Source organism: Branchiostoma lanceolatum, chromosome 7, assembly GCF_035083965.1.
Source record: "Branchiostoma lanceolatum isolate klBraLanc5 chromosome 7, klBraLanc5.hap2, whole genome shotgun sequence".
Taxonomy (NCBI): domain Eukaryota; kingdom Metazoa; phylum Chordata; class Leptocardii; order Amphioxiformes; family Branchiostomatidae; genus Branchiostoma; species Branchiostoma lanceolatum.
Genome location: NC_089728.1, coordinates 17313804 through 17340967, shown reverse-complemented (window position 1 = coordinate 17340967; position 27164 = coordinate 17313804). Strand labels below are relative to the sequence as shown.

Here is a 27164-nt window from a genome sequence, read left to right as displayed (position 1 = left end):
TCAATGCAAACTCAGTCATCCGAGATCGTATCAACGTATTTATTGGGACGTGCTAAACAAAATTGGAGTCAGGCTAACAACAACAGTCATACGCTTAGAAATGTTTATCAGGACTGTAAAATGGATATTGCTGTGGAGGATGATGATATACGACTAATTTTAACAACACAAAGTACTCTAAAAGTAGAACAGAGCACAACAGAGCTCACGTCATGTAGTCATAGATAGCAGAGGTCACTGCCAAGGCACCGACCACGACCGCTACAGTGGTTTTGCTCCGCATCAGTAGATCATGTGCACGGCAACTCTCGTCGTGGGTTGTCGTAACGTTAACCGAGTCCAGGAAAAGATTCGAGTCGGTGGAGTTCTTCAGTGGGTGAGTGTGGTGGCGAACTTCATGTTCAAGAAACTCATCGATCCCAGAGGTCTTCCGTCCATCGACATCGGTCTTCGTCATCTCCTGGAGACGTCGTACCAGACGAGAATGAACCTTGACGTTCTCAGAGAAGTTGTATCCAGTTGTCAAATCCAGTCCAATGAAAGCACCCCACTCACCGCTAGAGAAGTGGGGGCCAATGAAGTCGAAGTTGTCATAACCATCAAGATCGGCGAGATCGGGCAGGGACGTAGGCAGGTGGGTGGAGTTGCGAACCTTGCCGTTCAGGGAAATCTTCTTTACCCAGTACCTTTTCAAGTCTTCAAAACGTGGCGCCGTCGACTTGTCAATGCTTCGGCACTGAATGCACACGTTCTTGAAGGGGTTGTGGACGGTTTTCACATTCAAGTCGTCAAATCCGTGTCGCAGACAAGCGAGATCTGCTGGTACTGCAGTCGTGTTGTCGATGTGGCTAACCTTGTCCGCGTGTCCGCGGAGCAGAGTGGTTTGTCCGGAATGTGCGGAGTGCGTCACGTCTGCAGTAGATGTGGGCTTCTCACGGAGCAGAGTGGTTAAACCCGTTTCTCCGGAATGTGCGGAGTGCGTCACGTCTGCAGTAGATGTGGGCTTCTCACGGAGCAGAGTGGTTAAACCCGTTTCTCCGGAATGTGCGGAGTGCGTCACGTCTGCAGTAGATGTGGGCTTCTCACGGAGCAGAGTGGTTAAACCCGTTTCTCCGGAATGTGCGGAGTGCGTCACGTCTGCAGTAGATGTGGGCTTCTCACGGAGCAGAGTGGTTTCTCCGGAATGTCCGGAATGTGCGGAGTGCGTCACGTCTGCAGTAGATGTGGGCTTCTCACGGAGCAGAGTGGTTTCTCCGGAATGTGCGGAGTGCATCACGTCTGCAGTAGATGTGGGCTTCTCACGGAGCAGAGTGGTTAAACCCGTTTCTCCGGAATGTGCGGAGTGCGTCACGTCTGCAGTAGATGTGGGCTTCTCACGGAGCAGAGTGGTTTCTCCGGAATGTGCGGAGTGCATCACGTCTGCAGTAGATGTGGGCTTCTCACGGAGCAGAGTGGTTTCTCCGGAATGTGCGGAGTGCATCACGTCTGCAGTAGATCCAGGCTTCAGGCGGAGCAGAGTGGTTTCTCCGGAATGCGCGGAGTGCATCACGTCTGCAGTAGATCCAGGCTTCAGGCGGAGCAGAGTGGTTTCTCCGGAATGTGCGGAGTGCGTCACGTCTGCAGTAGATGCGGGCTTCTCACGGAGCAGAGTGGTTTCTCCGGAATGTGCGGAGTGCGTCACGTCTGCAGTAGATGCGGTCTTCTCACGGAGCAGAGTGGATTCATCGGAATGTGCGGAGTGCATCACGTCTGCAGTAGATGTGGGCTTCTCACGGAGCAGAGTGGTTTCTCCGGAATGTGCGGAGTGCATCACGTCTGCAGTAGCTTCATCATTACCGATGTAGGAGGGGGTAGTCATGGCAACAACCTGATAAAAAAGAAGACAACATCAAGACATGTAGTTACCATTGATCACCTGATGAATCAAAAGTTTGATGATGTTTTGATGATCAAAAATTTTATCCAGTTGCTTGAGTAACTGTCATTTCGGTGTATCTTATCAACAGGATGTCTAAACTTCATCGACGTAATACGAAGGCTAGGAATCCTGCCATGTTTTCAAACTAAGTTTATCAAATGTAATTTGTTTCTTTACAGGTATGTATTGCCCCGTACTAAGAATCCTTGCTTTTCTAGGTTACTAAGAGAGCTGGATGTCACTCGAAACGTCCTTACGAAATCTCTATATCTTACCCAGTTAGAGATATTGAGTTGTCTTTAGATATTGTTTACCTGGATATGAAACTTTCATAAATGTATTGCATTGCTTGCGGTCTTTCCAATGGGTATGTTTTTAAATTTATTCAGCATATTTTCCCACCCTTTGTCATCATAGTTTTGCTCACTTATTAGATTCTTTACACTCGTACATTATGGAAAATGAAATATTTGACACTAAAGACACTAAAACTTATAAATAGTAAATGTAGATAGTATATATAAGTTTACTGATTCGTTCATTGCTCTCTAAAATACATGGCAGCGTCCTCAGCGCAGCGTCCTCTGCTGAATTGCGTACTTTTTTATAGGCATATATGTATTGCATATGACAAAATGTAACTCAAATATAAGCGACTTATACTATTCTAATCTAAATCAAAACAACTAGTACTATACAAGCAACTAGTGCTGTACAAGATGAAATAAGAGATACTGTAACAAGAAAAAGAAAACGTATCGTACGAGGAATTGAAGAAACCAAATACAGGAATTCTCATCGTACACATGATAAAAGAAGAAACGAGGTTTATCATCCGATACTGTAAACTAGATAAATCGACATCGGGAGATGTTATCAGGTGTATGTATTCAATAGATGAGTGAAGTATGGAATGGGGCTGTTTTTATAGCGGTTTGTTTTTGCCAATTGAATACAAAGTTGGTGGGCACCTTAGATATCTAGCGTGGATTTCCGATCGGGAGGGGGGTAACCAATTCCTGAAGATAGGATTACTAAGTAAAGATTTGGCAAACCGAAGGCTAATCATAAGGTTTTCCCTCCAATGATGTCAGATGAATAAATACATAACAAATACCTAGTTTGAACATGAGTCCGAACTCCCCTACCAGAGGAAAAGATTTCAAGCAAAAAAGACACAAATAACGTTACCTAAAACAGTTAGCTGCTGTAGTCTTGTGTGGCTAACATGATTTTACACTTGTTACAACTTTGAATACCACAGTTCGAATTTACAACACATGCATTGTTAGCTAAGATGTGGGCTACAAGAGTACCTACCGCCGTCACAGCCACAAGCAGTAGTCCCGTAACCAAAACTGCTTTCAATAACCACCGGCGTCCAACTTGTGGGGTGTCGTAGCCATTAGATGAAGGAAACATGACCGCTCGGGACCGCCGGCGTCTTCTCCGGTTGCTTGTACGTCGTCTCGACATGACTGTCTCAAGTCAGAACCAAAATATCTCAAGTCAGAACCAAACGAACGGAAGAACTTTAAGTCTGTGTCTGCTGCTCAGACTAGTTGAGACAGTAAACAAGTCTGTTCGAACACCGTTGTTAGGCTGGTTGAAGTTCTGGAACAGTCAACTCTTTTTTTTTGTTAGTTCTAGAACAGCGTTGTGAACGCAACTAGAGTTCCGCGACCTCATACCTTCACGAAATGATGTATTGTAAATGTTTCTCACTTATTATGCAAATATGGTCCTAATTAGCATAGATTTATCAGTTGATCGTCTAAAGCCATGATACAATCCTACGTATTCCCCATTACCAATAAGTGATAAGAAGCTGAACGTATATGCTAGTACGATACTCGTACCAATATGTGTATGAATATATGTGCAGAGGAACTTGGATTTTAGTTTTCAAACTTGCCTACGTAAGTCAGCCAGTCTTACCTTAATTTGTTTTATTTGGCCGCAATGTTCTTTCAATAATCACTCATCCAGATGAAGATATATATCTTTATTCTCACTGACTCCAGGAAAATAGAAAATTATAGATACAAAATTCTATAATAATTGCAAACACCATACAGTAATATTACATGTGGCTTACAATTTTCACTGCTCTTTGATTGAGTAAATGTTACCCTGGTATGATAAACATTTATTCCAATTGTGGCTTCCACTTTTATATAATTATAAGCTTTCCTTCGTCTCACATAAAACGTATGAAATGATTTTATGTACAACACTGAAAAGCAGCAGATGCATTCTATACAAGCAGCTTATGAAAAATTGAATAAAAACCCAGAGAACCAAGAATTAATAAATTAGTGTGGCTTCATCTTAATAATATGTCTCATTAGTTGTGTGCATAAATTTTCACCATAACTCCTCCAAATGACATGATAATAATAATGATAACATATATAATTCTAAATATATATAGTTAACAAATCAACTCTTGATATAAGTATAGAAAAGGCTTTCTGATGGGGTTTCATTCCACATGAGAAAATATTACTTTTGTCTACAATATTCTCTTTTAACAAGTGTTCACACAAAAACGTCTATGTACAATAAACATAATTGCATTAATTTGTGTTCTGAAAAGCATTTTGATGCATCTTTTGTGCCACACGTCATGTTAAAGCTGTGCAACACACATTTTTATTGGGATAAAAATAGTTGATAATCTCTTATTTGGAGTACTCCCAAAACACCTTGAAAATAATAGTAGCCACCCTTAAAAAAATGTCTCAGAGAACAATATCAAAGGTTCTCACAAAATGCTCCTAAAGACAAGTTTGGGATTTCACAACTTCCAAATCCTCCTTTCCTGAAGATACTTCCAACACTTTGTTAACACTTATTTAAAGCATGGCACATCAGAAATGCTAAGCAAGAATGTTAGAACTTTCATTCTATGCACACTTCCCACTCTGTGTTAACTGTAAATTCATTTACTTTTGCAATGGTTTTATTTCACAGTAGGAAGGAAAATGAAGTTTTTGCAGTGTTTTAGATACGTAGTTGAAACAATTCTGCAGTACAGTTACTGTTAGTAGTAACACAGTAACAATACTATATCACTAGGCTCACCCCTGAGGTTTCGCCAAAAATGCATATTTGTAGTGTCATGATAATCAAACCACTGCAAATGTAAAACCACTGCGAAAGTTTCAAGATTTACGGTAGAGTGCGCTGTGATCATAGGCTTCTCCTGGACAGAGCCTTCTGGACGGCCTGACGAGCGTTCTCCACGTCGGTGATGCTGATTGGACGCTGCACGATGTACTGATGGATGTGGAGGAAGAACGGGATGAAGGAGAGGTACTCCACAAAGTCTATAGAGCCTGCAAAACAAAAACAAAAAATCTAATCATTTCGAGGTATCGCAAGAACCTACCCACCTACCAAATATGAAGATAATTTGTCCAGGCATTCTTGAGTTATCGTCCTGTGGACTGAAATTCCTGTGGACACATTTCTGCACAATCCCTAGAATTCTTGCAGACTGCACACTATTAGGCTCGCCTCTGAGGCATCACCAAAAAAATATTCAATTCTCTTTTGTTGTTGTTTACAGCCTTGTCGTAAGTGCCTAGTGGCAAATAGGTCGACAGGTTTCCTTGCTGTAGCAGGGTACATTTTCACAGGGAGGGGTTGCTAGCCCCTTCCCTTAGATAAATACAGGACCTCTATTTTATGACCCTTCCGAAAGACTGGTGCAGCCCCAACCGAGATGCCCTTCCCAGGATTTGAGCCTGTTATCAGCTAATTGGAACCATATCTGACAGTATGAGTCGGAGAAGCATCCACTACCTATACATATTACTTTGCAATGATTTCAATTTATGGAGAAAAATTACAACATTAAGTTTTAGAATGCTTCAGTTTATTAGATGTATCCTGGATATTCTTGTATCATAAAAGACATTCCTAAGCAATACCAGACAGCCTTCACACAACCTTTGGATTTGCATGACATAATGTATGTATCTTATACTTAAGGCCATACCAATTTCATTTGTTGCTTCTTGGATTTTTTCAGAAAAATAAAATTTTTCGCAAATAGTCTGGGGTGAAGATTAGGGTTTACATGTACTGTACATAACATAAAGAATAAGAGGATTATTCAAATTTCAGCTTTGTATGGCTCATTTTATGCAATGCACCCCTTTCTTTGATCTAGAGCTATAATTTCAGTAACAAAATTACCTTTTGTCATGTAATACATGGATTGATATTATGAAATAGCTTTAATAACTGAAAAATTATAACTTTTGATAAAATGCGACGGCACCACACTTTTTAGGTATGTGCAGGCCTTTATAATCTATTTTGGTGGCTATTGAGTTTTACAACTGAACAAAATAGTAAAATCGTGAGTAAAAATTTACGACTGGGAATAGCGACCCAATTATTTTTCAAAATGGGAAAAACATGAGAGGCTATTCCAAGAAGAAACAAAAATTGGTGTGGCCTAAAGTTAAAAAAAAGGTTTTGAGAACTCACCATTTCCGTCCTTATCCAACACCTTGATGATGGCCCTGACCAGCTCCTTGTCTGTTCCCACCTGCGTCCCTACAGCTGCGGACAGCAGTAACATGATCTCCTCCATCGTCAGGCGCCCGTCTCCGTCTGTGTCAACCACCTGCGGGGAGGGACGGACAGTACAGGTGTCCCATGAAAGAGCGGGAAAAGGGCATAGAAAAAGTGATGAAAGTGACCTCAAAGCAGAAAAGCTCACTGAAAAGCTATTTTTCCACTGGTCGTGATAGAGAAGACAGATGCTATGTACAGTATTTACAGGTTCATTGTACCGGGGAAATTCCCCTAGCTCTTTTTGACTGGCACAATGAACAGTGGACCACGGCTTCACGTCCCATCCTAATAATGGTGACCCTTTCCGGTAGCATGCATATGTAGGGTGAGTGGCACAGCCAGGATCCAAACTGATGGCCTCTTGGTCTAGAGGCAGGATTGCTAACCATTGGACTTACGCACGCTACTACGATATGGAACATAAGATTTACATTGATTTTGTCATGTTGCATGTAATATTGAGAACATTCCTGCAGACCCCGTGAGCACTCTAGACCACATTTGTCAACAAAAATGTTCTCAAGATTTGGGGAGATTTGTAAAAAAAACTCTCCTTGGCAAAGAGGTGGTCAGGAAATTTTACCTTGGCATTGTCTACATGAAACTGTGTATGACGTTGCTGTCCAGGGTAGTTAGACACGACTTTTGAGTGACAACACATTGTCAGGCCGTGCGATGTCCGTCATTGGGTACGGCAAAAAGTTATGATGGGATACAGCAAGAACTAAGGTCACAAAAGGATCTTAATGATCATGGGGGTGCTTATGACAGTTGGATGATGATACTGACAATGATCAGTTTGTTGTGAACAGTTATGCTGTCACGTACCTGAAACATCTCCTTGTAGGCCTGTATGTGGAAGGCCAGCTTGTCAAGATTCAGCTCTAGTGGATCATTTGGGCTCAGCGTACTGCAAAAGTAATGTAAGAAAACTTGTTAATGTTGTAGATGATCTCAGAAACAATACTACATGTGATATATAAGTCACCACACATGTAAAAAGGTTAATTTTGAGACAGAGGAACACAGCACAACACAGCACAACACAGCAATCAGTTGCTATAGCATATTTCAACAAATTTCTCAGCAGCCACACAAACTTCAGTAGCCTTGGGTCTATCAGCCTATTGCCTACTTTGCAATTTCGTTTTTTTTAAGAATACAAAAATGTCCACAGAACAGGCGAGTGGCATAGTTTACTCTATTCATTTATTTATAAATCCTAAGGGTAGTCTCTTTTTGTCCATTTTTCCTGCTTGTCGTTTCCATATCATTTTTTTTTTTCAATTCAAAGCGGCCGATCAAATTGACAATGCACTCAACGAATTTCATTGACAAACTAGAGTTCCACAAACACATTATCTTCGCCAAATAATCAAGGCTTATTATGGAAAGTGATTTATATTTACGTGCCTATCACCCCCTGCAAATTTGATCATGCACCATACCATTTGGACGTTATGATTGGGCGAATGAGTCCAGTTAAGATAGGGTTAAAAATCATTTGGTGGTACAGGACTAGTATATGTGTAGAGTGTGCTGATATATGTTATAACTGGTCATGAAAAAATATGAGTATCTTGATATTATATGGGCCACAAAGGTTCGATATGGCAGTGTTGAAAGTTGAAAGTGATGATGAAATAGTACAGTCAATACATATGAATAGAATAAATCTGGCACGTTTTTAGGTGTTTCTAGTCAGGCTTTCTATTTTGTCCCTATTTCATTATGTCGCCAACCGTGTTGAACAAAAATGCTTAAACTGAACGCGTCAAAAACCAGCAGGACCCACACCTCTGCTTGGAGAATAGTTTATTTATTTGACCTACATGTACGTTTATGCAAGGCTATCTGTTTACATGACCTGACACTGTCCCATGTCCCATTGAAAGGCAGTGGGTTAACAAACTTTCCTGACTAATTATGCAAATTAGCTCCTTATTTGCATAATTAGTCATTGATTATGTAAAGTACCATCCGAGCTCTCTACATACCAAACATCACGACGATCTGTCAACCCATTCTCAAGTTATTCATGTCCGAATGTCAAAACAAAAACACCCACTGCGGTTCTTAACAAGCCGCTAGGGGGCCAAAATTTACAGAACTTACTTTCTGTGGCACGAACTATCTACCACACAAAAATCATGACCATAGCACTTTCAGAAAATATGCCCCTAAATTTTGAAGCTCTGCTGCAGTACCTTTGGTACCCGCTAGAAGGCCCATTATCGAACTTGACCTTCCTTTCGGTAAATCCTACCCATCCACTAAATATCATAAGGATCCATCAACAGCTTCTTGAGTTATGTTGTCCACAAGAAAATTCACATCCACACAAAGCCCGATGCAGTACCGACGGAAAGTGCCAGGAGAACCATTTTTGAACTTGACCTCCATTTTCACAACATCTACACACCTGCAAAAAATCATGAAGATCCATCAACGTTTCCGTCACTTTTTTTGCCTACATACAAACACAAAAAAATGCTAAGTCCGCTGCAGTACTATTGAAAAACGCAAGGTAAACCATTTTCGAACTTGACCTTCCTTTACACAACCACTATACACCTACCAAAAATCATAAAGATTCATTGAAGTTTTCTTGAGTTATGCTCCTGACATACATTCAGACCCACCCAACAGATTTTTCAACCGAAAACATAATCCTCTCCGAGTACAAGTGTTTTGTTGTCTTTTTGGTCATATTTGCATGTTTTGAATGATATTGCCATAATTATGAAGTCAAGAGTAACACAGATTCAGTTCAGGATGCAGCAACACAGCCAGCGTGCCGCGGGTCCAGTGAGAGGGGGGCTTAAGGTCTAAGATCGAAGATCTAGGCCAGTTGCATAAACTTTGTATTTGTTAGTTTCACATCACATCACTTCACGTCACACCCTGGTACCTTGTGTCCTTTCTGTCACCAGTAAATGCATCAAGTAAGTGCATATCACCCCTAGTGAGAAACATCAGGCACAGTCAGGGTTAAAGAAGACATCATTGTCACCCTTACCACCTGTCCTCACAAACACCACTCAGTTATAGCATACTTAGGCCACACCAATTGAATTTGTTGGTTCTGTAACAATTTTATGTAAAACCGTAGCGAGCGGAAATCATGAAAACAGAAGGCTGTGAGGAAAGCTCGCTTCTCTAACTTTGTTCATCCCCTGAAACTTTGTGTACCAAGGTACAGACTTTCTCCTCAGACTCTATTTTCTTTGATTTTCCAATCTAGCATTATCTTTTAGATATGAGAACCAACATATCAAATTGGTAAGGCCTAAGCGTCAAACTACACATTGACAGACAGGAAAAAATCAAATGAATATGTTACATAACAGAACAGATGAACCAAAGTTAGTAAATAAACAGTTTTCCCAACTGCCAACAGCAGAAATTATAATGATATACAACTGGATGTTTTGTTAGTCATTAAGACAAGCACACATAACAGATATACTTCCTAGTATAGCTGAACATGAGGGAAGTATTGAAGGAATTAAAATGACATCTCCACAAGGCAGAGACACAAAAGATGTTTTTTTGATAGATGCAATACATTTAGGAAAGAATGCTCAGATTGTAGAAATGGTAAGAGAGATACAAAAATGAAAGGATGTGCTTACGTTATTCCCCTCAGTTTGTCGTTAAGGGCCGCCACTGTCACAAACTCCCTCTTGTCTATTGTCTTATCACTGTTCAAGTCAAACACCTAGAGTGGTAGAAAAACATAAATTTCATTGATAGGAACTTAAAATAATTTTGAAGTCGAAAAAAATGTAAGACATATTTTTCAACAAAGTAAAGCACATCTTTTAACAGGCAGGAAAAACTTATTCATACATCTGAAATCATAATGATTGAAGACTAAGGTGCAATTCACAGCTTTATCAGTCGATACTTCTAGTTGAAGACACATGAATACAAATTAACATCTACTAAGTTAAACATAATTCCACCAAGGTACATAATTCCGCCACCCTGGAAAGATACATCCAAACAGATCTCAGACCCAACGTCCGCCAGTATAATGCACTCTTGTATATCTAAACTGTGCATACCTGGGGGGTGCTGTACAAGAGATCTCTCAAACCCACTGTTTTACAAAGTGGCGGCTTTATGTAACCTGGTGGTTCAATGTTAATGGAGGTTAATAGTAATACCTTCATAAGGAGATCCAGATCTCTCTCTTTTAAGGTCCCAAACATCCTACTCTTCAGCGTCTCAGTGGTAATGACCCCTTGACCTTCGAGGTCAATCTCGTCAAACTTTCTCTCAAAGATCTGCTGTTGTCTCGATGACATGAAGGTGAACATGAACTTCTGCAACCAAAATATGCGCATACAAAATTAGATTAGTGCAAATGTTGATCGATATATTACCTTGTAGAATTGGTAGTTCTCATTTTATACTTGTCATATTTCATTTCATTATCATTGAAATGTTTTTAGGTATGTTAATTTCCTCTCATATGTCTTTAGTTGAGTTATTTTCTGTGACATTGTTGAATATTCCTGCATTTCCCATTTGTTTTATTTCATGTGTTTCTGGCCCCCTTAGAAATCAGCTTATGGCTGAAGGGCCCACCCAGATGTTAAAGATGAAACAAATGTATTTAAAAAAATAAATAGGTAATCAAAAACTATATAAATTTGAGTGATGTTGAAAGGCCCAGTGGCTAGGCTAGCGGAGGTTAGATTGAGAGGTCACGGGTTCGATTCCTGGCATTCCTGACTAGACGTTGTATCCGTGGGAAAGGCACTTTATACTGCTTTCCTCACTCTGCCTAGGTGTAAAAACTGGTACCTGACTTCAGTTGGGAAGGTAAAAGGCAGTAGAAGGAGATAGTTGGGCTCCGCCCCCCAATACAGTGTCAGACGAGTGCTCAAGACACAGAGGACAACAACCCATTGGCCATACGGCCTCAAAATGGCTAATGGCACTTATAATATGATATATGAACCTGAGTGCCAACTAGATTGTGGTACATGCATAACAAGAACTTAATCTAGGTAATGTCTGAAAGTTTAGTACAGCTGCTTATGAACAACCTTTAGTTTTCTAGCACACTGAAATGGCCATTTGTTACCCAATTCCCTATTGGTTATACGTTCGTTCTCATTTGAATGTACACATTTTGTAACTTCCATTACCGTTTGAAGTAAGACATTCCTGACATTAAGATATGCCACATATAAGGTGAGAAACTGTCGTTTTTGAAAGCCAAAAAAGTTTTAAGTCGTCATAAAAATGACAGTTTGTCACCTTATATGTAGCATATCTTAATGTCAGGAATGTCTTACTTCAAACGGTAATGGCTTGCAAAATGTGTAAATTTGAATGAAAACGAGCGTACAGAGTTAGGCAGCAGGCCTAGGGAGAAGGTGAAGTTCAGTGTACTGTACCTTTAGGAATGGATATTTTCTTGTTGCATCATCTCCATCATTTCCTGCTACATCTCCTGTGTCCTCCTCATCCTGCTCTTCCTCCTCACCATCCTGCCCTTCATGCAGCTGTCTGTAGTACTCTTCTGTAGCTGCTGCCAAGTCTGCATCCCCTCTCCCACCTAAAGCATGAAGCATAAAGGATTTGAAATTTTTCAGTGTTGTTTTTCTCTGTTGGTCAAGAGTTTGGCTGAGTTAACCTTTAGAGCAGGGGCATGCCCTGGTGTGCGATGGTCCAAATCCTTCTGTCTGGAGTTGGTGATTCACTACAAATCACCCGGATGGAGGCCTGGCGAACCTCCGTCTCGTATCAGCCATAAGATTTACATCATTCACCTGGACGGGAGAACTGGTGCATCTCCGTCTTGTATGACAGCCAAGGAATAGGTATCTCACCCCGAAAAAAGGGCGGTATAACCCATAGCAAGGTGCTGGCCTGTGCACGTACTACTACTACTACAGTGACTACTACTACTAACCTTTAGCCTGCGAAGGTAGTCAGTGAATTTGTATTTGTTACAGGGTTAAGCAGCAAGGAAAAGATTAAGATGAACCTCCACTATTTTCTAAAAACACTATTTCTAAACACATGTGGTACCTTTTTTAATGTGTTCAAGGTGTGGCTTTCCTTCAAAATGGTACTGACCAATAACAGGAATTTCTAGTTGATGTTTGTATTTTCTCATATTCTTGAATGTAAAGGAGAAACCAGAATGGTAACATTTGCAAGCAAATACAAAATATTTACCTTCGCACGGTCTAGCCAAACAACTCACTGCTACTCAAACACATTTCATGTATAAGGTTACCAGGTCCCTCCAGCACCTGCTACATGATGTACAATGTAATCCAACACCACAGGGTGTCTTCTACTTTACCAGTAACCATGGTGACAGCTATCTGGTCCAGGTCATTGACCTTATTTGTTTGGAAGGGAAGAAGAGGAAGAAGAAGAGGGAAAAGAAACGTAGCAAAATATGTTTCCCTTCCAAGAAGGTAAACATTATAATGTAGAGTGGCAGTTCTCACCTGCTTTGGGTTCTGCGTCCACATACCCGCCCTCCGGTTTTCCTTTTCTCCTGAGCCCTCCGATCATCGTTCTGTTGCTGTCCTGTTTTCTCCCCCTGGTTCTCCCCTCTCCTCTGTCTCCCGACTCCGGCTGGAGAGATTCTCCATTTTTCTCCACAGTCCTAACGGTCACATTGAACTCTCCGTAACTCCTCGTGTATGACTCTCCTTCAGCAACATTGTTACCACCATGTTTATCATCATCATCATCATCATCGTTGTCATCAGCATCCTCATCAACCCGAGGGACCCATTCGCCATCTTGTATCTGTCCCTCATCGAATTGCTCACTTGATTGTATTTGTGACTCCTCTTCTTCTGGATTGTCAAATTTGGTGTTGAATACACTGAATAGGAAAAGAAGAGAAAATAATTCAATCAGTAAGACAAATGGATGTAGGAAACTGGGGTACAAACTAAGTACAAAGTGGGTAATTTTTAAAGCAAAATGCTGTTTTCTTCTGTCATGGGTTTTCAAAGAAAATGAACTTTTAGCACTCCAATGCTGCTGTAAAGAACAAATTTTCACTGACTACTTGGTAGGTTAAAACTGAGTTCAAAATTACATTATGTTATACTTTTCTACCTTTTAAAGAAAACAAACAACAGCATGTCATGCAAAAATGTGGTTGATACCATTCTGAAACGGGCGCTACAGTGAAAAAAATACAAAGAAATAACATACTCGTCTCTGCGCCGTGGACCTCTGTCGCCCTTGACGATTTTTATGAGTGCGACATTCGGTTGCGGCGTAGAGTGGCGGGAGACGGTCAGTTGGGGACCTCCTGAATCCAGTTGAGACTGGTCCTGACTGGCTTCAGCCTCTCCTGCACCAGGGACAGTCTGGGGGAACAACAACACAAAAGTCAGCACCAAGGACAAGCCAAATGTAAACTTTTAGCTAGTTATTGTTTATTTGAGTTTGTCACAACGTGAAAGGGAGGGCAAAACAGGTGTTAACACACCTTTACAAGTTGCCCTCCCACAATTAGCCAAAATTGATTTTGAGGTATGTGCATGGAAATGTTACTATTAATAATATTTTTTTCAGTTCGTGCATATTTTTTTCAATTCATTTTGCATTTTCTCTGTCAACTTTCTTGTGCAATCACCTTTTTGTTTAAAAATTAAAGTGTATTTTTTTCATATAAATGACATATATCTTTTAATCTTTTTTTCTAAATCTTCTACATTCTTTTTTTATCATTTTCCGTCAGAGTTTAAACTTTAGTCTTTCCTCTGCCATGGACAAACATGAAAGTGATATAGACAAACTAGAGACCATGAAACAATGGTGCCAGGTCATGGCCAACCAGTTGGGTGCCGTAGTAACAGGTGCATGTGCACTCTTAATGTGGTCGTGTAACACTTCTATGTAGCTTGGGAATTGTTTGGTCAAAATGTATCTTGTTGGTGCATCACATCCCAAGTGATTGGTGCTTAAGATAGAAAGTTTGCCTTCTCTGTCACTGTCTTCTTCCTGCCAATCATCCTGATATAGGTATGGTTCCTGAACATCATTGCAGTAGAAAGAAAGTCACTTCCTATAGTGTGGTTGCCTTCATACATCAATTCACAGCATATCAAAAACGCCACCTTGCTATCACATTCAAAACTGCAGGGCCTGCAGAACTTACCAGGTGTAGATGTTCAAGTTAACCTAGCAGCTTGCTGGGATATATGAAATAAGCATCCATTAGCTGGACAAATATTATGATTTAGTACAATAAATAAACAATGCAAGAGGATAAGAATCTATGTTTAATGCTTTGGTCACAATTGGAAAAAGGGGCCCAACCAAGTAGTTTACGAGCTTTTTTGGGGTTTCCCCCTATGTGGTCCTGTGGGACACCCTGTGGGTACCAGGCTATCTTTGGGCACAGCCAGGCCCCAGGATTCTTTTAACCCGCAGTTAAAATCATCCTTGGACCCGTCGACAAATAGACGTTGTAGGCTAATTGTGAAGCACCGAGAGGTACCCATATCCGGTGGTCCACCGGGACAAATTTGTGGCTTCGGAGCTTGGCCAGGGTTATACCCCCTACACAAATGTGATCGTAGCATTAACGTTAATCATCCATTGGTTGACCCTCACCTCTTCCTGCTCTCCCTCTGACTCCTCCCCCTCCTCCCCCCTCTGCCAGGCTGCTGCCTCCTCTGTAGGTACCCCTGATGTCTCTTCTTCTCCTCCCTCCTCACCTGGGAGGGCTACAGACTCTGCAGCACCTGCAAACAATGGAATGATTGAATAAAATATTAAGTTCTTAATTCACAATCAATCAGTAATTAATTATTGGCATTGCTGTGGTTAGAGCATTGGGTTCAGAACCAATAGGTTCCGGATTCGATACTTGCCATGCCCCAATGTTGTGCCCTTGGGAAAGGCACTTCTACATGTTGATGGCAACTGAGAGAGATTGACACCTGTCAAAAATAGGTACTTGATTTGACAGAAGAGCAGATGACATTCAGCAACAACAAAAAAATCTTTAGAATGTGGGCAGGAACAACTTAATCGTGACAAGCCAGCAATTGGCTGTTTCTTCTGCTTTAACAAACAGAAATTACAAACACAACCATCTCATCAGAACATACTATTTGAGTACCCCATGTTTATTTATGCTGTGAACAGTGAAAAAGGAATACATGTAGTATCGTATAGGAACACCAAGAAATATCCAAACTCCCAGTAACGCCAGCTGCAGGTTCAAATATCCAAACATGGAAGGAATAATACAAACTTTACAAAGGACAACGGAACAAAAAAAATTTGTCTTGAGTATAATTGCAATTCTTTTATTTTTCGTTCCTGCAAACTCGTTCCTTTCGTCCGAGCCCTGGTTTGGGAATGTGTCCCTGACGTAAGAGATATGTACTCACTTCCATGGTCATCCGGTTCACCCGTTTCCCCACCCCCTGCTGCGGAGGGGTTCTTTACCGTCCCCTCGGGGGAGCTGTTGATCTCCACGTTGAGACTGGCGGGTCCGTCCTGCATGGACCCGTCCTTCAGACTGAGTCTCTCCACCTGGATGTGGATACTGTGCATCTGCTGGTGTTCTGCTGTGGGAGAGGCTAGGGGGAAAGACTGAGGGTTAGTCTGTGAACAGTATTACTCTGAGGAATGTGACAGGCTTTCACCGAAATGTCGGCTGTTGATTGTATATAGATCCTGGTGGTGATCTTGTTATCTAGTCTGTGAACAGAATATTTCAGTGACTGTTTGTAACCTTTTTTGGCAAGACCTTAGAAGTGGAGCTCTTTATCAATTACAACCTGAACTGGATTGGTTTTAGGACAAGGAAGTCCCTTACGGATGTTGAAGGGTTAATCTTTTGCTACCATTTCCATGGAATACCTGTAGGGATATTGTATCAATATCTCATTTTTTTGCCTTCTCCCTTGTAAGAGATTAGTCTGTGATCAGCAGTCTTTTTGTACTTTTGGGGTCAGATATTTTACAAATGTTGAGCAATTTTCATTTTTTATACATTTCTATTACTCTTGGCAGCAAATAGCTGCAGTAATATATTGAATTTAATTTTCCCCCTTGTTCTAGAGCCCAAAACTTTTCATTTCAATAGTCTCAGTGCCCCCGTTATGTATCTTGTAATACTTCAGCCTTCTTAGACCATTCCATTGTAAAACAAGGGTGGATCAGCCTACCTCTACTGCTAACAGGACTGGGATGCTTCTTGGTGCTGTTTAGCTGCTCACTACTCCCCTCTGCCTCGTGCCTGATGACAGGGATAGTGGTTGCACCAGGCAGGTTGTCGGGGGTAGCTTGGTAGTCTTGTGGTGCCATTTCATGAGACCACTGTTTATATTTTCCCATTCCACTGCTGTGAAGAAATTTTTAGCAAATAAGACAACATGGTATGGAATTCTTACAAAATTTGTATTTATAAAACTCCTCTTTCACTAAACATTCCTAAAGCTGTATACAACACTTGTTGAAAACCAAATTTAACTGTATCAGAAAGCTAATACTGTAAAATAAAAGTTTCAAAAAGGGGACTTCATTTTTTTTTTTTTGCTTTCCTTACCTTGGAGAACTTTTCTCACAATAAGTCTGTCCTTGGTGCTGACTTATTGTCTCCCTACACAGTCAGCAAGTCTTTAATTCTTTCACTTGTTCTTTCAAACTCTGCCAGTCTCTCAGTTCAATCTTTCTATTGGCACTTGGTTCCTGATTGTCCAAGCTTACTATCCAAGGAGCCTTGCCATGGTAATACACTGATCCTGACTGTCAGTCACAATTAGCAGTTCAACCAATCATAGCATGGCAATTAGCAGTTTGCCCAATGAGAGAGTGTCTGTATGTCTGTCAAGATATTTGCATTTTTATCTTTTTATTTTGAATCTATGTTTTGACAGAGGTGGGTGGGGCTATGAGATCGGTCTATAATACTAAGTTGCTAACTTGCAAGTAAGAAAAGTCATGTTCAAGGGAGTATACAACTGCATATTTAATCTTTCCTGATTCAGCTGTACAAAATGTAGGTGGTCAGCGATGTGGTGTTACAATAACAGTGGGTGTTATAAGAGGGAAGGGATCCACAAGGCAATGTTCTAACTCCTATAGAGTTCTACAATGCTAAGTGAAACCAAAACAAAAGTCATTTGTTCCTAATATTGACTTTAAAACTGCCCATGTTTACAAATGACAATAGTATGTTGTAGGCATAACAGATTTTTCTGCAACAGGAAGCCCTCAATTAAAAAAGAAAAACTCTAAAGGACTACAATATCATCAATTGCCGTCAAATCTACTGAATGTCTGGAATCGTGTCTCTTGAAAAAATGTTTCTGAAATGTAAAGACGCCTTCCCAATTTTTTTGATAACATTTACATCAAAATAAACAATGATCGTACAGAGCTTACTATTCCCCTTTCAGTGTCCCTTGGTAGATTCCCGTGTCTGATGAGAAAAACCTCCCCTGTCCCACAATGGTTAGATCCATGCCCGGATATGCTCCTAGCTTGAGTCTACTCTGAGGGAAATGTTTATCTGTTGCTAAATGTCTCTCTTTCAGCCCTAGCACCTGTGCATTCGACCTGGCCTGCAAGAATGTCTTTCTTTGTTGATAATCTGCACTTTTAGAATACTCTCTTCCCGGCTGTGCTAAAGTCTGTTTGTATTTTCTACTGAAGACTTCAGGTTCAAGACTTCCCTTACTGTCTGTCTTTCCGCTTGACTGCGCACTCAACCAGCCTGATTGTATGAGAATGTCTATTCTCGAACATCCTGCCTGAACTTGTCTTGCTGGCCTGTGTGCCTGTTCTATGGCCTGAATCTCTTTATCTGCCTGTATCTGTGCCTGTAGTTTGGCCTGTAACTCCTGCATTTCTATCTGTGCCTGTAGTTTTGCAGCGTGTAGAGCTAGCTCCTCGCGTGAGCCTATGTGCGGCAGGAGCGGGTCTATGGTCCAAGCCTCTGTTCCTACAAACCTGAACTTGCTAAAACACAAAATATCATATCTCATTTTTGATAATCCTTTCACAGCTAAAGGCCTGGTAGATTGGGTTAAATATTTCCTAAACACCTCAAGGGAAATCATACCTTTCTAAAACAAAGTTTTAACTTCTTTTGGTTCATGGGAGCTTTTAATCATTAGTCTCATCAAAATTCTTAAAGGTTAAGGGCTACTTCAATGGGGACATTTTATATAAATTATGCTCTGTTTTACTTATGTATCAGTAATCAGTAGCAAACATATAAACTGTGTAATATCCATATCCAAAGAATAAAACTTATATTGAAGTTAATAGGAACATGCATCATGTTTTGAAACATGGTCTAGGGAAAGAAAAATCCTGAGAAGATACATCTTTGATTTGTAACTTTAAATTTGTGCAGAGAACATTTCAACATATATGACAGAGATTCCCAGAGATACATGTATATATATGAAATTAGATTCCCTTCTTTTGCAGGGGACACCCTGTTTCCCTGGTACACAAGTACACGTGTTGCCCCCACAGTTGTTGTTGTTTTTCCTCATACCAGACACTGGGACGGCATGCAAATTGATTGACAGGAGCCGATTAGGCAACTCTGGTTCTGACCGTTTCCCATTCCCCATCCCTACACACAATTTTGGACTATATATCCTAGTTAAAAAGAACTGCAACATAAACACCAAAGCCGCTGTACCTGAGTCCCCTGCCGTAGTGCGAGGTACCGGACCGTGCTTGGGACAGTTCGCGCAGGCGGTTCAACTCGTCATCGTCGACCTGGTACCGGTACAGCAGCGGAACGTTGGACCCCATCATGTAGTACATCCGGTCAACTCTGTGGCCCACGATCTGGACAGAACGACACAGATTCAGTCAGAAACTGACAGTAAGTGGAACAGGAGCTGACAGTAAGACATGAAACTGTAGTAGAATGTCAGCAATTGCCAGTGGCACAGTTGTAGTCAGAAACTGACAGTAAGTGGAACAGGAGCTGACAGTAAGACATGAAACTGTAGTAGAATGTCAATAATTGCCAGTGGCACAGTTGTAATCAGAAACTGACAGTAAGTGGAACAGGAGCTGACAGTAAGACATGAAACTGTAGTAGAATGTCAGTAATTGCCAGTGGCACAGTTGTAGTCAGAAACTGACAGTAAGTTAAACAGGAAATGACAGTATTACATGAAACTGTAGTAGAATGTCAGTAATTGCCAGTGGCACAGTTGTAGTCAGAAACTGACAGTAAGTGGAACAGGAGCTGACAGTAAGAGATGAAATTTGTCTATTTTAGTACATGTAGTAATATGTCAGTAATTGCCTGTGGCAAGCAAGACAGCAACTAACAGTGAGTGATCAGTAATAAGAAATCATAAGAAACCTAGAGTACATGGTCAGTTACATATTACAGGAGAGACAATCTGGACAGAACAATACAGTTGTAGTCAGAAACTGACAGTAAGTGGAACAGTAGCTGACAGTAAGATATTAAATTTGTCAATTTTTGGCAGTAGTATATCAGTAATTGCCAGTGGCAATATTGATCAGTACTGTCAAGACAGCAACCAACAGTGAGAGATAAGTACTAAGTACTTATAATCATCAAGAAACCTTAAGTATTGGTTACTTAATTATATCACAGGAGTGACAGTAAAGCTGATACTTAAATGCATTTAGTGTCAGTAACTGTTAAATTACTGACAGTTGGATTTCAGTACTGATGTATAGTTTCACTGTCTTGTACAGTCAAACCTGCCCAAAAGACCACACAGGACCAATAAAATCTAGCTTACATGTAGTTATCAATAATCTAGTTAGCTAACAGACTCATCAACTGGCTGTACCTCTGCTGTCCTCTTCATGACCTTGGTCCTCATCCTGGCCTTCTCTTCGTCCTGTAGTCTCCGCTGCTGTTCACTCATGTTCCTGATGGGGGAGCGAGTGTCTCGGAGGTACAGACGAGAGGTTGTAGCCTGAGGGGCTGGACTCGGCGTCTAACAGGAGCAATAAAAAAGTGTTTGTAAACAGTGTTGATGAAGGTTAGACATCCAGGTAATAAGACATGCAAGAAAACAGTTACTCCAATGGAGTGAGAACTGTTTTCTTGCGTATCTTACTCAGTCCAGTCACTGACGGAGAGTAGTGGATCATGCTATCTGAAACATCTGGCCATTTCTATCCAGTTGCTCAAGTAACTGTAGCAAATTTGTAGCCGATGATTCAAGGATCTGGAAGATCCTGAATCTCAATTCTATTCCTCATACAGTACAGGGCTGTCTCCAGCTTTAACTTTGTTTCCGTCCTACAAGTTGTTTTGCTGTTAATTTCTATTGTTAAATCTGTCATTTTGAGCATACGAAATTAATTTTTCAGTAATTTCATGACATGAAGTTGAGATTCTTTGGAAAAATTAGGTGAATTTTTTTTCCGTCCCAACAAGCAAATTTTCTTACCAGGACAGAGGGACGGGTTCTGAAGACAGCCTGGGCTCATTATCACCCTTTAGAATAAGATTTAAAGCAGTTACTGTACAATATAAAAGCTACCTTTCTCACCTCTCTGTCCTTGTACACAGGCACGGCGCGTACACCCCGCGCTGACGGCGTTCTCGATCGTGGCTGGTCCTTCTCCTGTTTGTACAGCTGCGGCAGCGGAACCTGTTTGATCTTGAGCCCCGCGCCGAAGCTCTGAGCAGCGATTGCACGTTGCCTGTTCATCTCGTCGTGCAGTAACGGGTACTGTATCGGGAACACTTCTTCTATAACTTCCGGCTCAGGGGTGTCCGCTTGCGGGAATTCCGCGGGAACCATACTGCTGCCCTTCGGGGTCGCCCCAGAAGCCGTGGGGAACGTCCTCTCCCGTTGTAACAATGCCGAGGACGATGTTACCATGGGAACGAGTTGCGTTGCCATGGGCGTTGCCATGGAGAGGGCGGGGGAGGACGGAGAGCGTAGGCCTCGCTTGCTCTTCCTGGGAAAGCTCATACTGCGAAGGCGGATGCCATGTCTGCTCTTGTGTTGGTCGACGCTGAGAGCGTTGGTTCTCGGGCCGATGATTCTGTTGTACATCAGCTCAGTGCCATGCAAATCTGTAGGGAGACAGAAATTACAGTCAATAGATTGATCCTGACTGTGTGTCCATCACAATTAGCAGTTCAACCAATGAGAGAGTGGCTGCATGTCTGTTAAATCTTCATTTTCATGTTTTTATTTTGCATTTCTACATTCTTATGTGCGTAGGGCTATGGGGCAGGCTGTTACTAGACTAAGTATATTATAATACATGTACAAATGTAGCTAGTATTCACAAGAACAAAAGTGGAAAGTTCTGGACAAACCTTTGCACGATACATTCACTAAACACAACGTATAAATCTATTCGAAAACTTCCTCTTACACTTACAACAAAGACTTCTAGTCTTTGACCACACAGCGCAGAAAAGCTGACTTTCAATGTTTGTTTAAACTAAGGGGCTTACTGTGTATACATCCATGGGCAACACTGTAACATGCAACATGACTGAATGCGCAGTAGTATATAAGGGGTGCCAACAGCTTTCAACACAAGTGATTAACGCCCAAAAGAAGTGAGCAGCAAACACATAAGGCGTTACATTAGACTCTTTCATCATAGTCATAAATCAGAGGGTGGCACATATATGGTACTTTTGCCACCTGCCGTCTATTGAGAAGATTTGAGTGCTATTGAAAGTATTTCATGATAGGACCAGCACAACATACAGTAACCTTTCATTTCTGCTGTCTTCAAAACACTCACTTAAACTACAAATCAATAAAGCACTTGTGCTACTAATTGTTTACTTTGCTAAATCTAAGTTGCTTTCTTGCCTATTAGTCACGACAACAGACAACTTACAGAAAATCTAATAACAAATATGCTCTCTCTTCAAAAGGGATCTACCAGCCACAACTAAGTACTGACAACATTCTTAATTCTCCCGATTACCGTAGTATGATGCTCTAATATCTTCAAACAGAGGAACCCTCGCCATGACGCTTTCTGGTCCCCCACAGTTGAACAAATTTGCCGTAACCCTGGCGCCAATAGAGCCCCAGTGATAGTACACTATATTATTTGTCTTTAGCGGGCGGAGCGAAATGTTTGTCCGATGGACTCCGTAGCACGCACTGGAGTTTGAACCATGTTTCTGTGATTGATTTTGGCACTCGTACAAAGAGCGCAATGTTTAGACTGAAGGTTGAACCTAAACACGACCACAAAAGATTCCTGTTGGTCCGCACGCCTCATAAAATCTTCAAGATCTCTTCTTCAATCTTCAGTGTCAAAGGTCCAGGTTTGCGTGACTGAGATTTAAGATCTTAAAGATTATGACTCCTACATGTAAGTGTTTATAAGACACCAATTCCTTGAAACTCAAATTTAAAGATCATCTTGCATTTAGAATTATGTATAGTAGATGTTTGAGTGACTACGGGATGACTTTTCAGAAGTTGTTTTTTGTTAAAATCTCAAGTAAAATATCTGGTTATGCTCTAAATGCAAAATATAAAGACCCTAAAAAGATACAGTTAATCTGGACACCAAATTCCTTTAAGGTTTGGCAGTTGCATTTACCTTCAAGTCTAGCCATGCATGCTTGTGTCACTCAAAGGAACTCCTTCAACCTTGGAATCTAAACATCCTTCAAGAATGCAATTATTCTGTTTGGTTGTCCATGGGAAAACTTTGACTCAAAAATGTCAATACCCCAGAAACAATGAACACAACACAAGCTTCTGTTTTGCAAACTTTAAAAAACATTCCGCATAATCCATTATTTTGACAATTTTGTTTGAACAAGTCCAAGCTAAAGGTAGGCCTTAGGTGATTGGTCAGTTGGACACGTCTGTTGAACAATGAACAAGCTACAGTCTACAATGTACAATGACTACTAGTAGTTTGCTTCTGGAATTATGTACCTGTCCGATATACAATATAACAGAGTGCTCAACACTTGGAAAAGAACACAAGTGGCAAACTTTTCTTCCAAGCAAATCTTTTAGAATTTTAACTTAGACTTCTTTTTATATTTGACTCTGTTCAGATTTGGTAGATGGCTCCATTTTAAGTCGTATTGAAATATATTTCTCCATTTCCAATTACAGTTTGGTGCGTTTAAGGCAGAAATTAGTGAATAAAAGCAAATCAAGTTACTGTAAATGCAGAAATATTCGCGGTGGTTTATGTTTGCGGTTTTTGCGGTGAACTCTTCAACGCGAACTTAAAACCACCGCGTAACTTTTTGCCCACCTATGACTGTAGTACTACTATTGTTTCAAACGCGAACTTAAAACCACCACAAACGTTCCATTTTTTTCCTACCGAAAAACAAGAAAACACGCGAACTTAAATGCATTTAAAGTAATGATAAGGTTTCTGACCAATGGCATTTAAAGGAATGTACTAGCTGACTAACTACTGTAAATGCAGAAATGTTTGCGAAACTTTTTACACACATAAATGTATGACTGTAGCGCTACTATTGTTTCAAACGCAAACTTAAAACCACCGCGAACACTCCATTTTCTCCGAAATAAAAACCATGCGAACTTAAAGGCATTTACAGTATATACATGTGTCTTATCACCAATGCTTACCGGCCCTTATCAGCAACAACCACCTACAACTGCCAATTCTGAGTACAGTATTCAGTTTACAACAGAACTGGATAAACATCTTTAATGATTAATCCTTCTCTTGTGTGTTTATCAAATGGAGTGGAAAATCACAAAGAACACTCAGATTACTGATGGAAAATTACCCGCACATGGGCATCTGGGAACAAAAGATGATGAAAGCCAGGTGGGGGAAAAACACTTAATGTGTTAAGTGATATGGAAACAAGAGAACTTTGGGCAGTTAATAATAAGTGACAAACTGTTGGAATTTATGTCTTCAAAATGACAACAGTCTGATGATTAGTTGTGGGATGTTTGGAATGAAATTATAAGTAAGTAAAGTAAAGTAAAGCAGTCATCCCCAATTGAGGTTAAGCATGATGCTTTTTCAAGTAGCTAGTGGTAGTGCAATGGGGCATCGCTACGGCTCGCATATTTAGCCAAGCACACCGGGTCACCCCTACTATTCTCGATAAGCGTGTTATTTTACGTTCAGAGGTTTGACGCTTGAGGCTTATGGGGGGCCGTTGACTTTACGTCACCACCCGAAATGACGAATGCAATCCCTTACAACATGTTCGAGCTGGAGTCGACCCGAACTCTGGCCCCAGGATCCACGGAATTTGATCCAGATGGCGAATTAGCGGGGTTGCGTTTCTGTTTGCGCCAAAGGGGCATGCCATTGATAATGATTAATATACATCGAAAAAAGGGTAGTTGTGAACCTTGGATCAATGAAATTAGATCTCCCTCCATAAATTCTTCATCAAAGATGAGAGACCCCCTGTGGCTATTTTGACAGGAACCAATTAGAGGTGATCAAAATGGGTGTTACCTCAATTACACTGGCTAAAATACAACAGGAACTAGAGTATAGACAAGTGTTGCAAATAGACTCCAAGCAGATCTATCAGTGATAAAGACAGAATCAAAAGGGCAAAAGCAGTTTTTTTGGTCACCAAGGGAAAGCCTGGAACTAATAGTATGACACTCAGGCTGATAAGTTATGAGGAAATGCTACAATAGCTTTCTTTCCAAACTAAAAGCTCAAAGACTTTCATGCTTTGAACAACTTGTACTTAGGTGGAGGATATGTTTGACTGGCATAATTTTTGCATTGAAGATCTTATTTGCTTGCCTGAGTGAGTCTAAGCTCTAGGTTTTTCGATTCCTAAATGAAGGAAAAGACTGTCACTAACTAGGATGACCCTCAGGCTACTTATTTGCATAATCATATTATCAGGTTATCATACTTTTACCACAACACTCTTATGCATTTTATTGCTTGTATTGAAAGAGCCATTTCTTTACTGACTGCTCTATTTGGGGAAAAGCAGAAAATTCTGCTACGCAACAAGCATAGATTCATGTGCTCTTATGTTAAAAATTGAGCAGTAATTCAGATAAGTCAAACCCAAGGGAACCATCTGTAGGGAGTGTGGATGGATTTCCCTAAGTTCTAGAGATGCTGCTGTATGTGTGAACAACTTTTGGAAGACAACGGACGGAGGCTAAGAGAACTTTCTCGAGACGAAACAGACAACAGAAACATGTCTCCACGCTCTGAATCCTCACACTTGTGCGTATATTCAAGTGCGCGTGAGTTGCGCATTAACATTTTTTTGGTTTAAGTAAGATTTGCGGGGAAAAAGATGTTTTCTAGTGACTCTGACCCACCGTTGTGTAGCCTAATGATCGAGCCTAAGAAATCACATATTTGGCTATCAAAAAAGCATGTTAATACGCCACTCATGCGGACTAAATGTCTATACGCACAAGTGTGACGGGCTTAAGACCCGACTTATTTTATTTAAATGTTTGAACGTGTGCTACGAACAGACACTAACGTAAGCTGTTCGAACATCCAACGGCCGATCCCGTTCGTAAGTACGGCAGTCAAACGGCTTAAACTTAAAGAAATGCGATTCTACCAATTCTTACGCCCACCGGTTATCGTCTTATTAACCTTCTCCCTGCTGCCTAACTCTGTAACCAATAGGAAATCGGGTGCCAAAAAGCTATTCAGAGTGCTAAAGGTTAAAATGTGATTGTACTAATTTCTTACACATCTATTGATTCTATGAATTTGAATGAGAATAAATGTGACATTTCTTACTGATTAAGTTGCTTTGTGATCATTAAACAGGCAATATAGCAATATAGAGGCGATTAGAAACAGATTCCAGGCTCCAGGGGGACTCAAACCCGGGCCCACCAGTCCACAGACCACAAGCCGTAACCACTAGGCTGAAAGGTCTAGACCAGTTAGACTGGTCAGTTGGAGGCGATTGAACCCCACTGTTACAGCTTGTTCCTTTTGGGGACCACACGCAATACTTTTTTTTTTACCATGAAAACTTTTCAACGGCGGTCTGATTAGGTGATCAGGACACGGTATACCAAACAGTTTCAACAAAGCGTTCAACAAAAACATTGTAACAACCACAAGTGTGGGTGGAAAGTTATCACTTTTGTTAAAGACTTCAAGGGTCCTCTAGTTCCTTTCAATGTTTACTCAGTCCATGCACTTGTAGCAGGTGAAAATACAAGTAAGTGGGGTTCTTCAAAACTCGAGTGGTGTGTCCGTCTGAGCTCTCTGGGCAATCTGAATTAAAACCTAACTTCCTGACCAAAAATAACACCTCCTAGATTCAATGAGTTATAACCTTTTCATTGCGTCTATGTCATTATTGTTCAACGGCACGTAAGTGAGCTTAGGCTGTGTCTTTTTTAAAAAGCTAGACGTAAACACAACGTTCAACGGCCAATGTTTTCACTCAGATCGTATTAGTCCCTCCCGCTGAGATGTGTCAAAACATGGGTTGACTTTTCCATTATGTTCCATTCAACAGACGTTTCTAGACTCGTATTAGAAATTCCAAATAAAATTTCAACGTCGCTTGATAAGAAATGTCACATTACCTGTAGCCATGGCTGCTGTGATCTTCGAAAGTTTCCGTATTCCTACAAAACACCACTGAAATCGTCAAAAAAGTCCAACTTCTTGAAACCAATGCTGGCTCGCCGCCATTTTGAAT

At 40.9% G+C, this 27164-nt stretch overlaps 2 protein-coding genes across 4 annotated transcripts; both read right to left on the bottom strand.

Moving 5' to 3' along the window:
- Window positions 1-205: 205 nt before the first annotated feature.
- LOC136438414 (uncharacterized) lies at window positions 206-3573 on the bottom strand. Its single transcript, XM_066433184.1, has 2 exons — window positions 3239-3573; window positions 206-1867 (listed from the first exon to the last, which is right to left on the bottom strand). Exons 1-2 carry the CDS (start codon window positions 3392-3394, stop codon window positions 206-208), a joined length of 1818 nt encoding a protein of 605 aa, XP_066289281.1. The 5' UTR covers window positions 3395-3573.
- Window positions 3574-3908: 335 nt separating this feature from the next.
- On the bottom strand, window positions 3909-27164 carry LOC136437954 (uncharacterized). Of its 3 annotated transcripts, none has more exons than XM_066432552.1 (16): window positions 27049-27164; window positions 21043-21575; window positions 20332-20481; window positions 19188-19339; window positions 16696-16871; window positions 15913-16104; window positions 15128-15258; window positions 13718-13875; window positions 12994-13379; window positions 11926-12086; window positions 10684-10842; window positions 10147-10232; window positions 9423-9473; window positions 7340-7421; window positions 6422-6560; window positions 3909-5259 (listed from the first exon to the last, which is right to left on the bottom strand). In XM_066432552.1, exons 1-16 carry the CDS (start codon window positions 27056-27058, stop codon window positions 5114-5116), a joined length of 2712 nt encoding a protein of 903 aa, XP_066288649.1. In that variant the 5' UTR covers window positions 27059-27164; the 3' UTR covers window positions 3909-5113. The 3 variants fall into 3 exon arrangements, with proteins under 3 accessions (XP_066288649.1, XP_066288648.1, XP_066288650.1); XM_066432551.1 differs by lacking the exon at window positions 27049-27164 and adding an exon at window positions 22454-22561; XM_066432553.1 differs by lacking the exons at window positions 9423-9473; window positions 27049-27164 and adding an exon at window positions 22454-22561.

What these genes read in the sequence shown, in the direction of transcription:
- LOC136438414 (XM_066433184.1), bottom strand. Translation starts at nt 3,394, where the DNA reads ATGTCGAGACGACGTACAAGCAACCGGAGAAGACGCCGGCGGTCCCGA. An exon ending in TGCTTGTGGCTGTGACGGCG is followed by an intron (nt 1,868 to 3,238) that starts GTAGGTACTCTT and finishes CTTTTTTATCAG; the next exon opens with GTTGTTGCCATGACTACCCC.
- LOC136437954 (XM_066432551.1), bottom strand. Translation starts at nt 22,499, where the DNA reads ATGGCGAGGGTTCCTCTGTTTGAAGATATTAGAGCATCATACTACG. An exon ending in CAGTCCTGTTAGCAGTAGAG is followed by an intron (nt 16,105 to 16,695) that starts GTAGGCTGATCC and finishes CTTTCCCCCTAG; the next exon opens with CCTCTCCCACAGCAGAACAC. An exon ending in GACAAACTGAGGGGAATAAC is followed by an intron (nt 9,474 to 10,146) that starts GTAAGCACATCC and finishes GTTTCTCACTAG; the next exon opens with GGGTGATATGCACTTACTTG.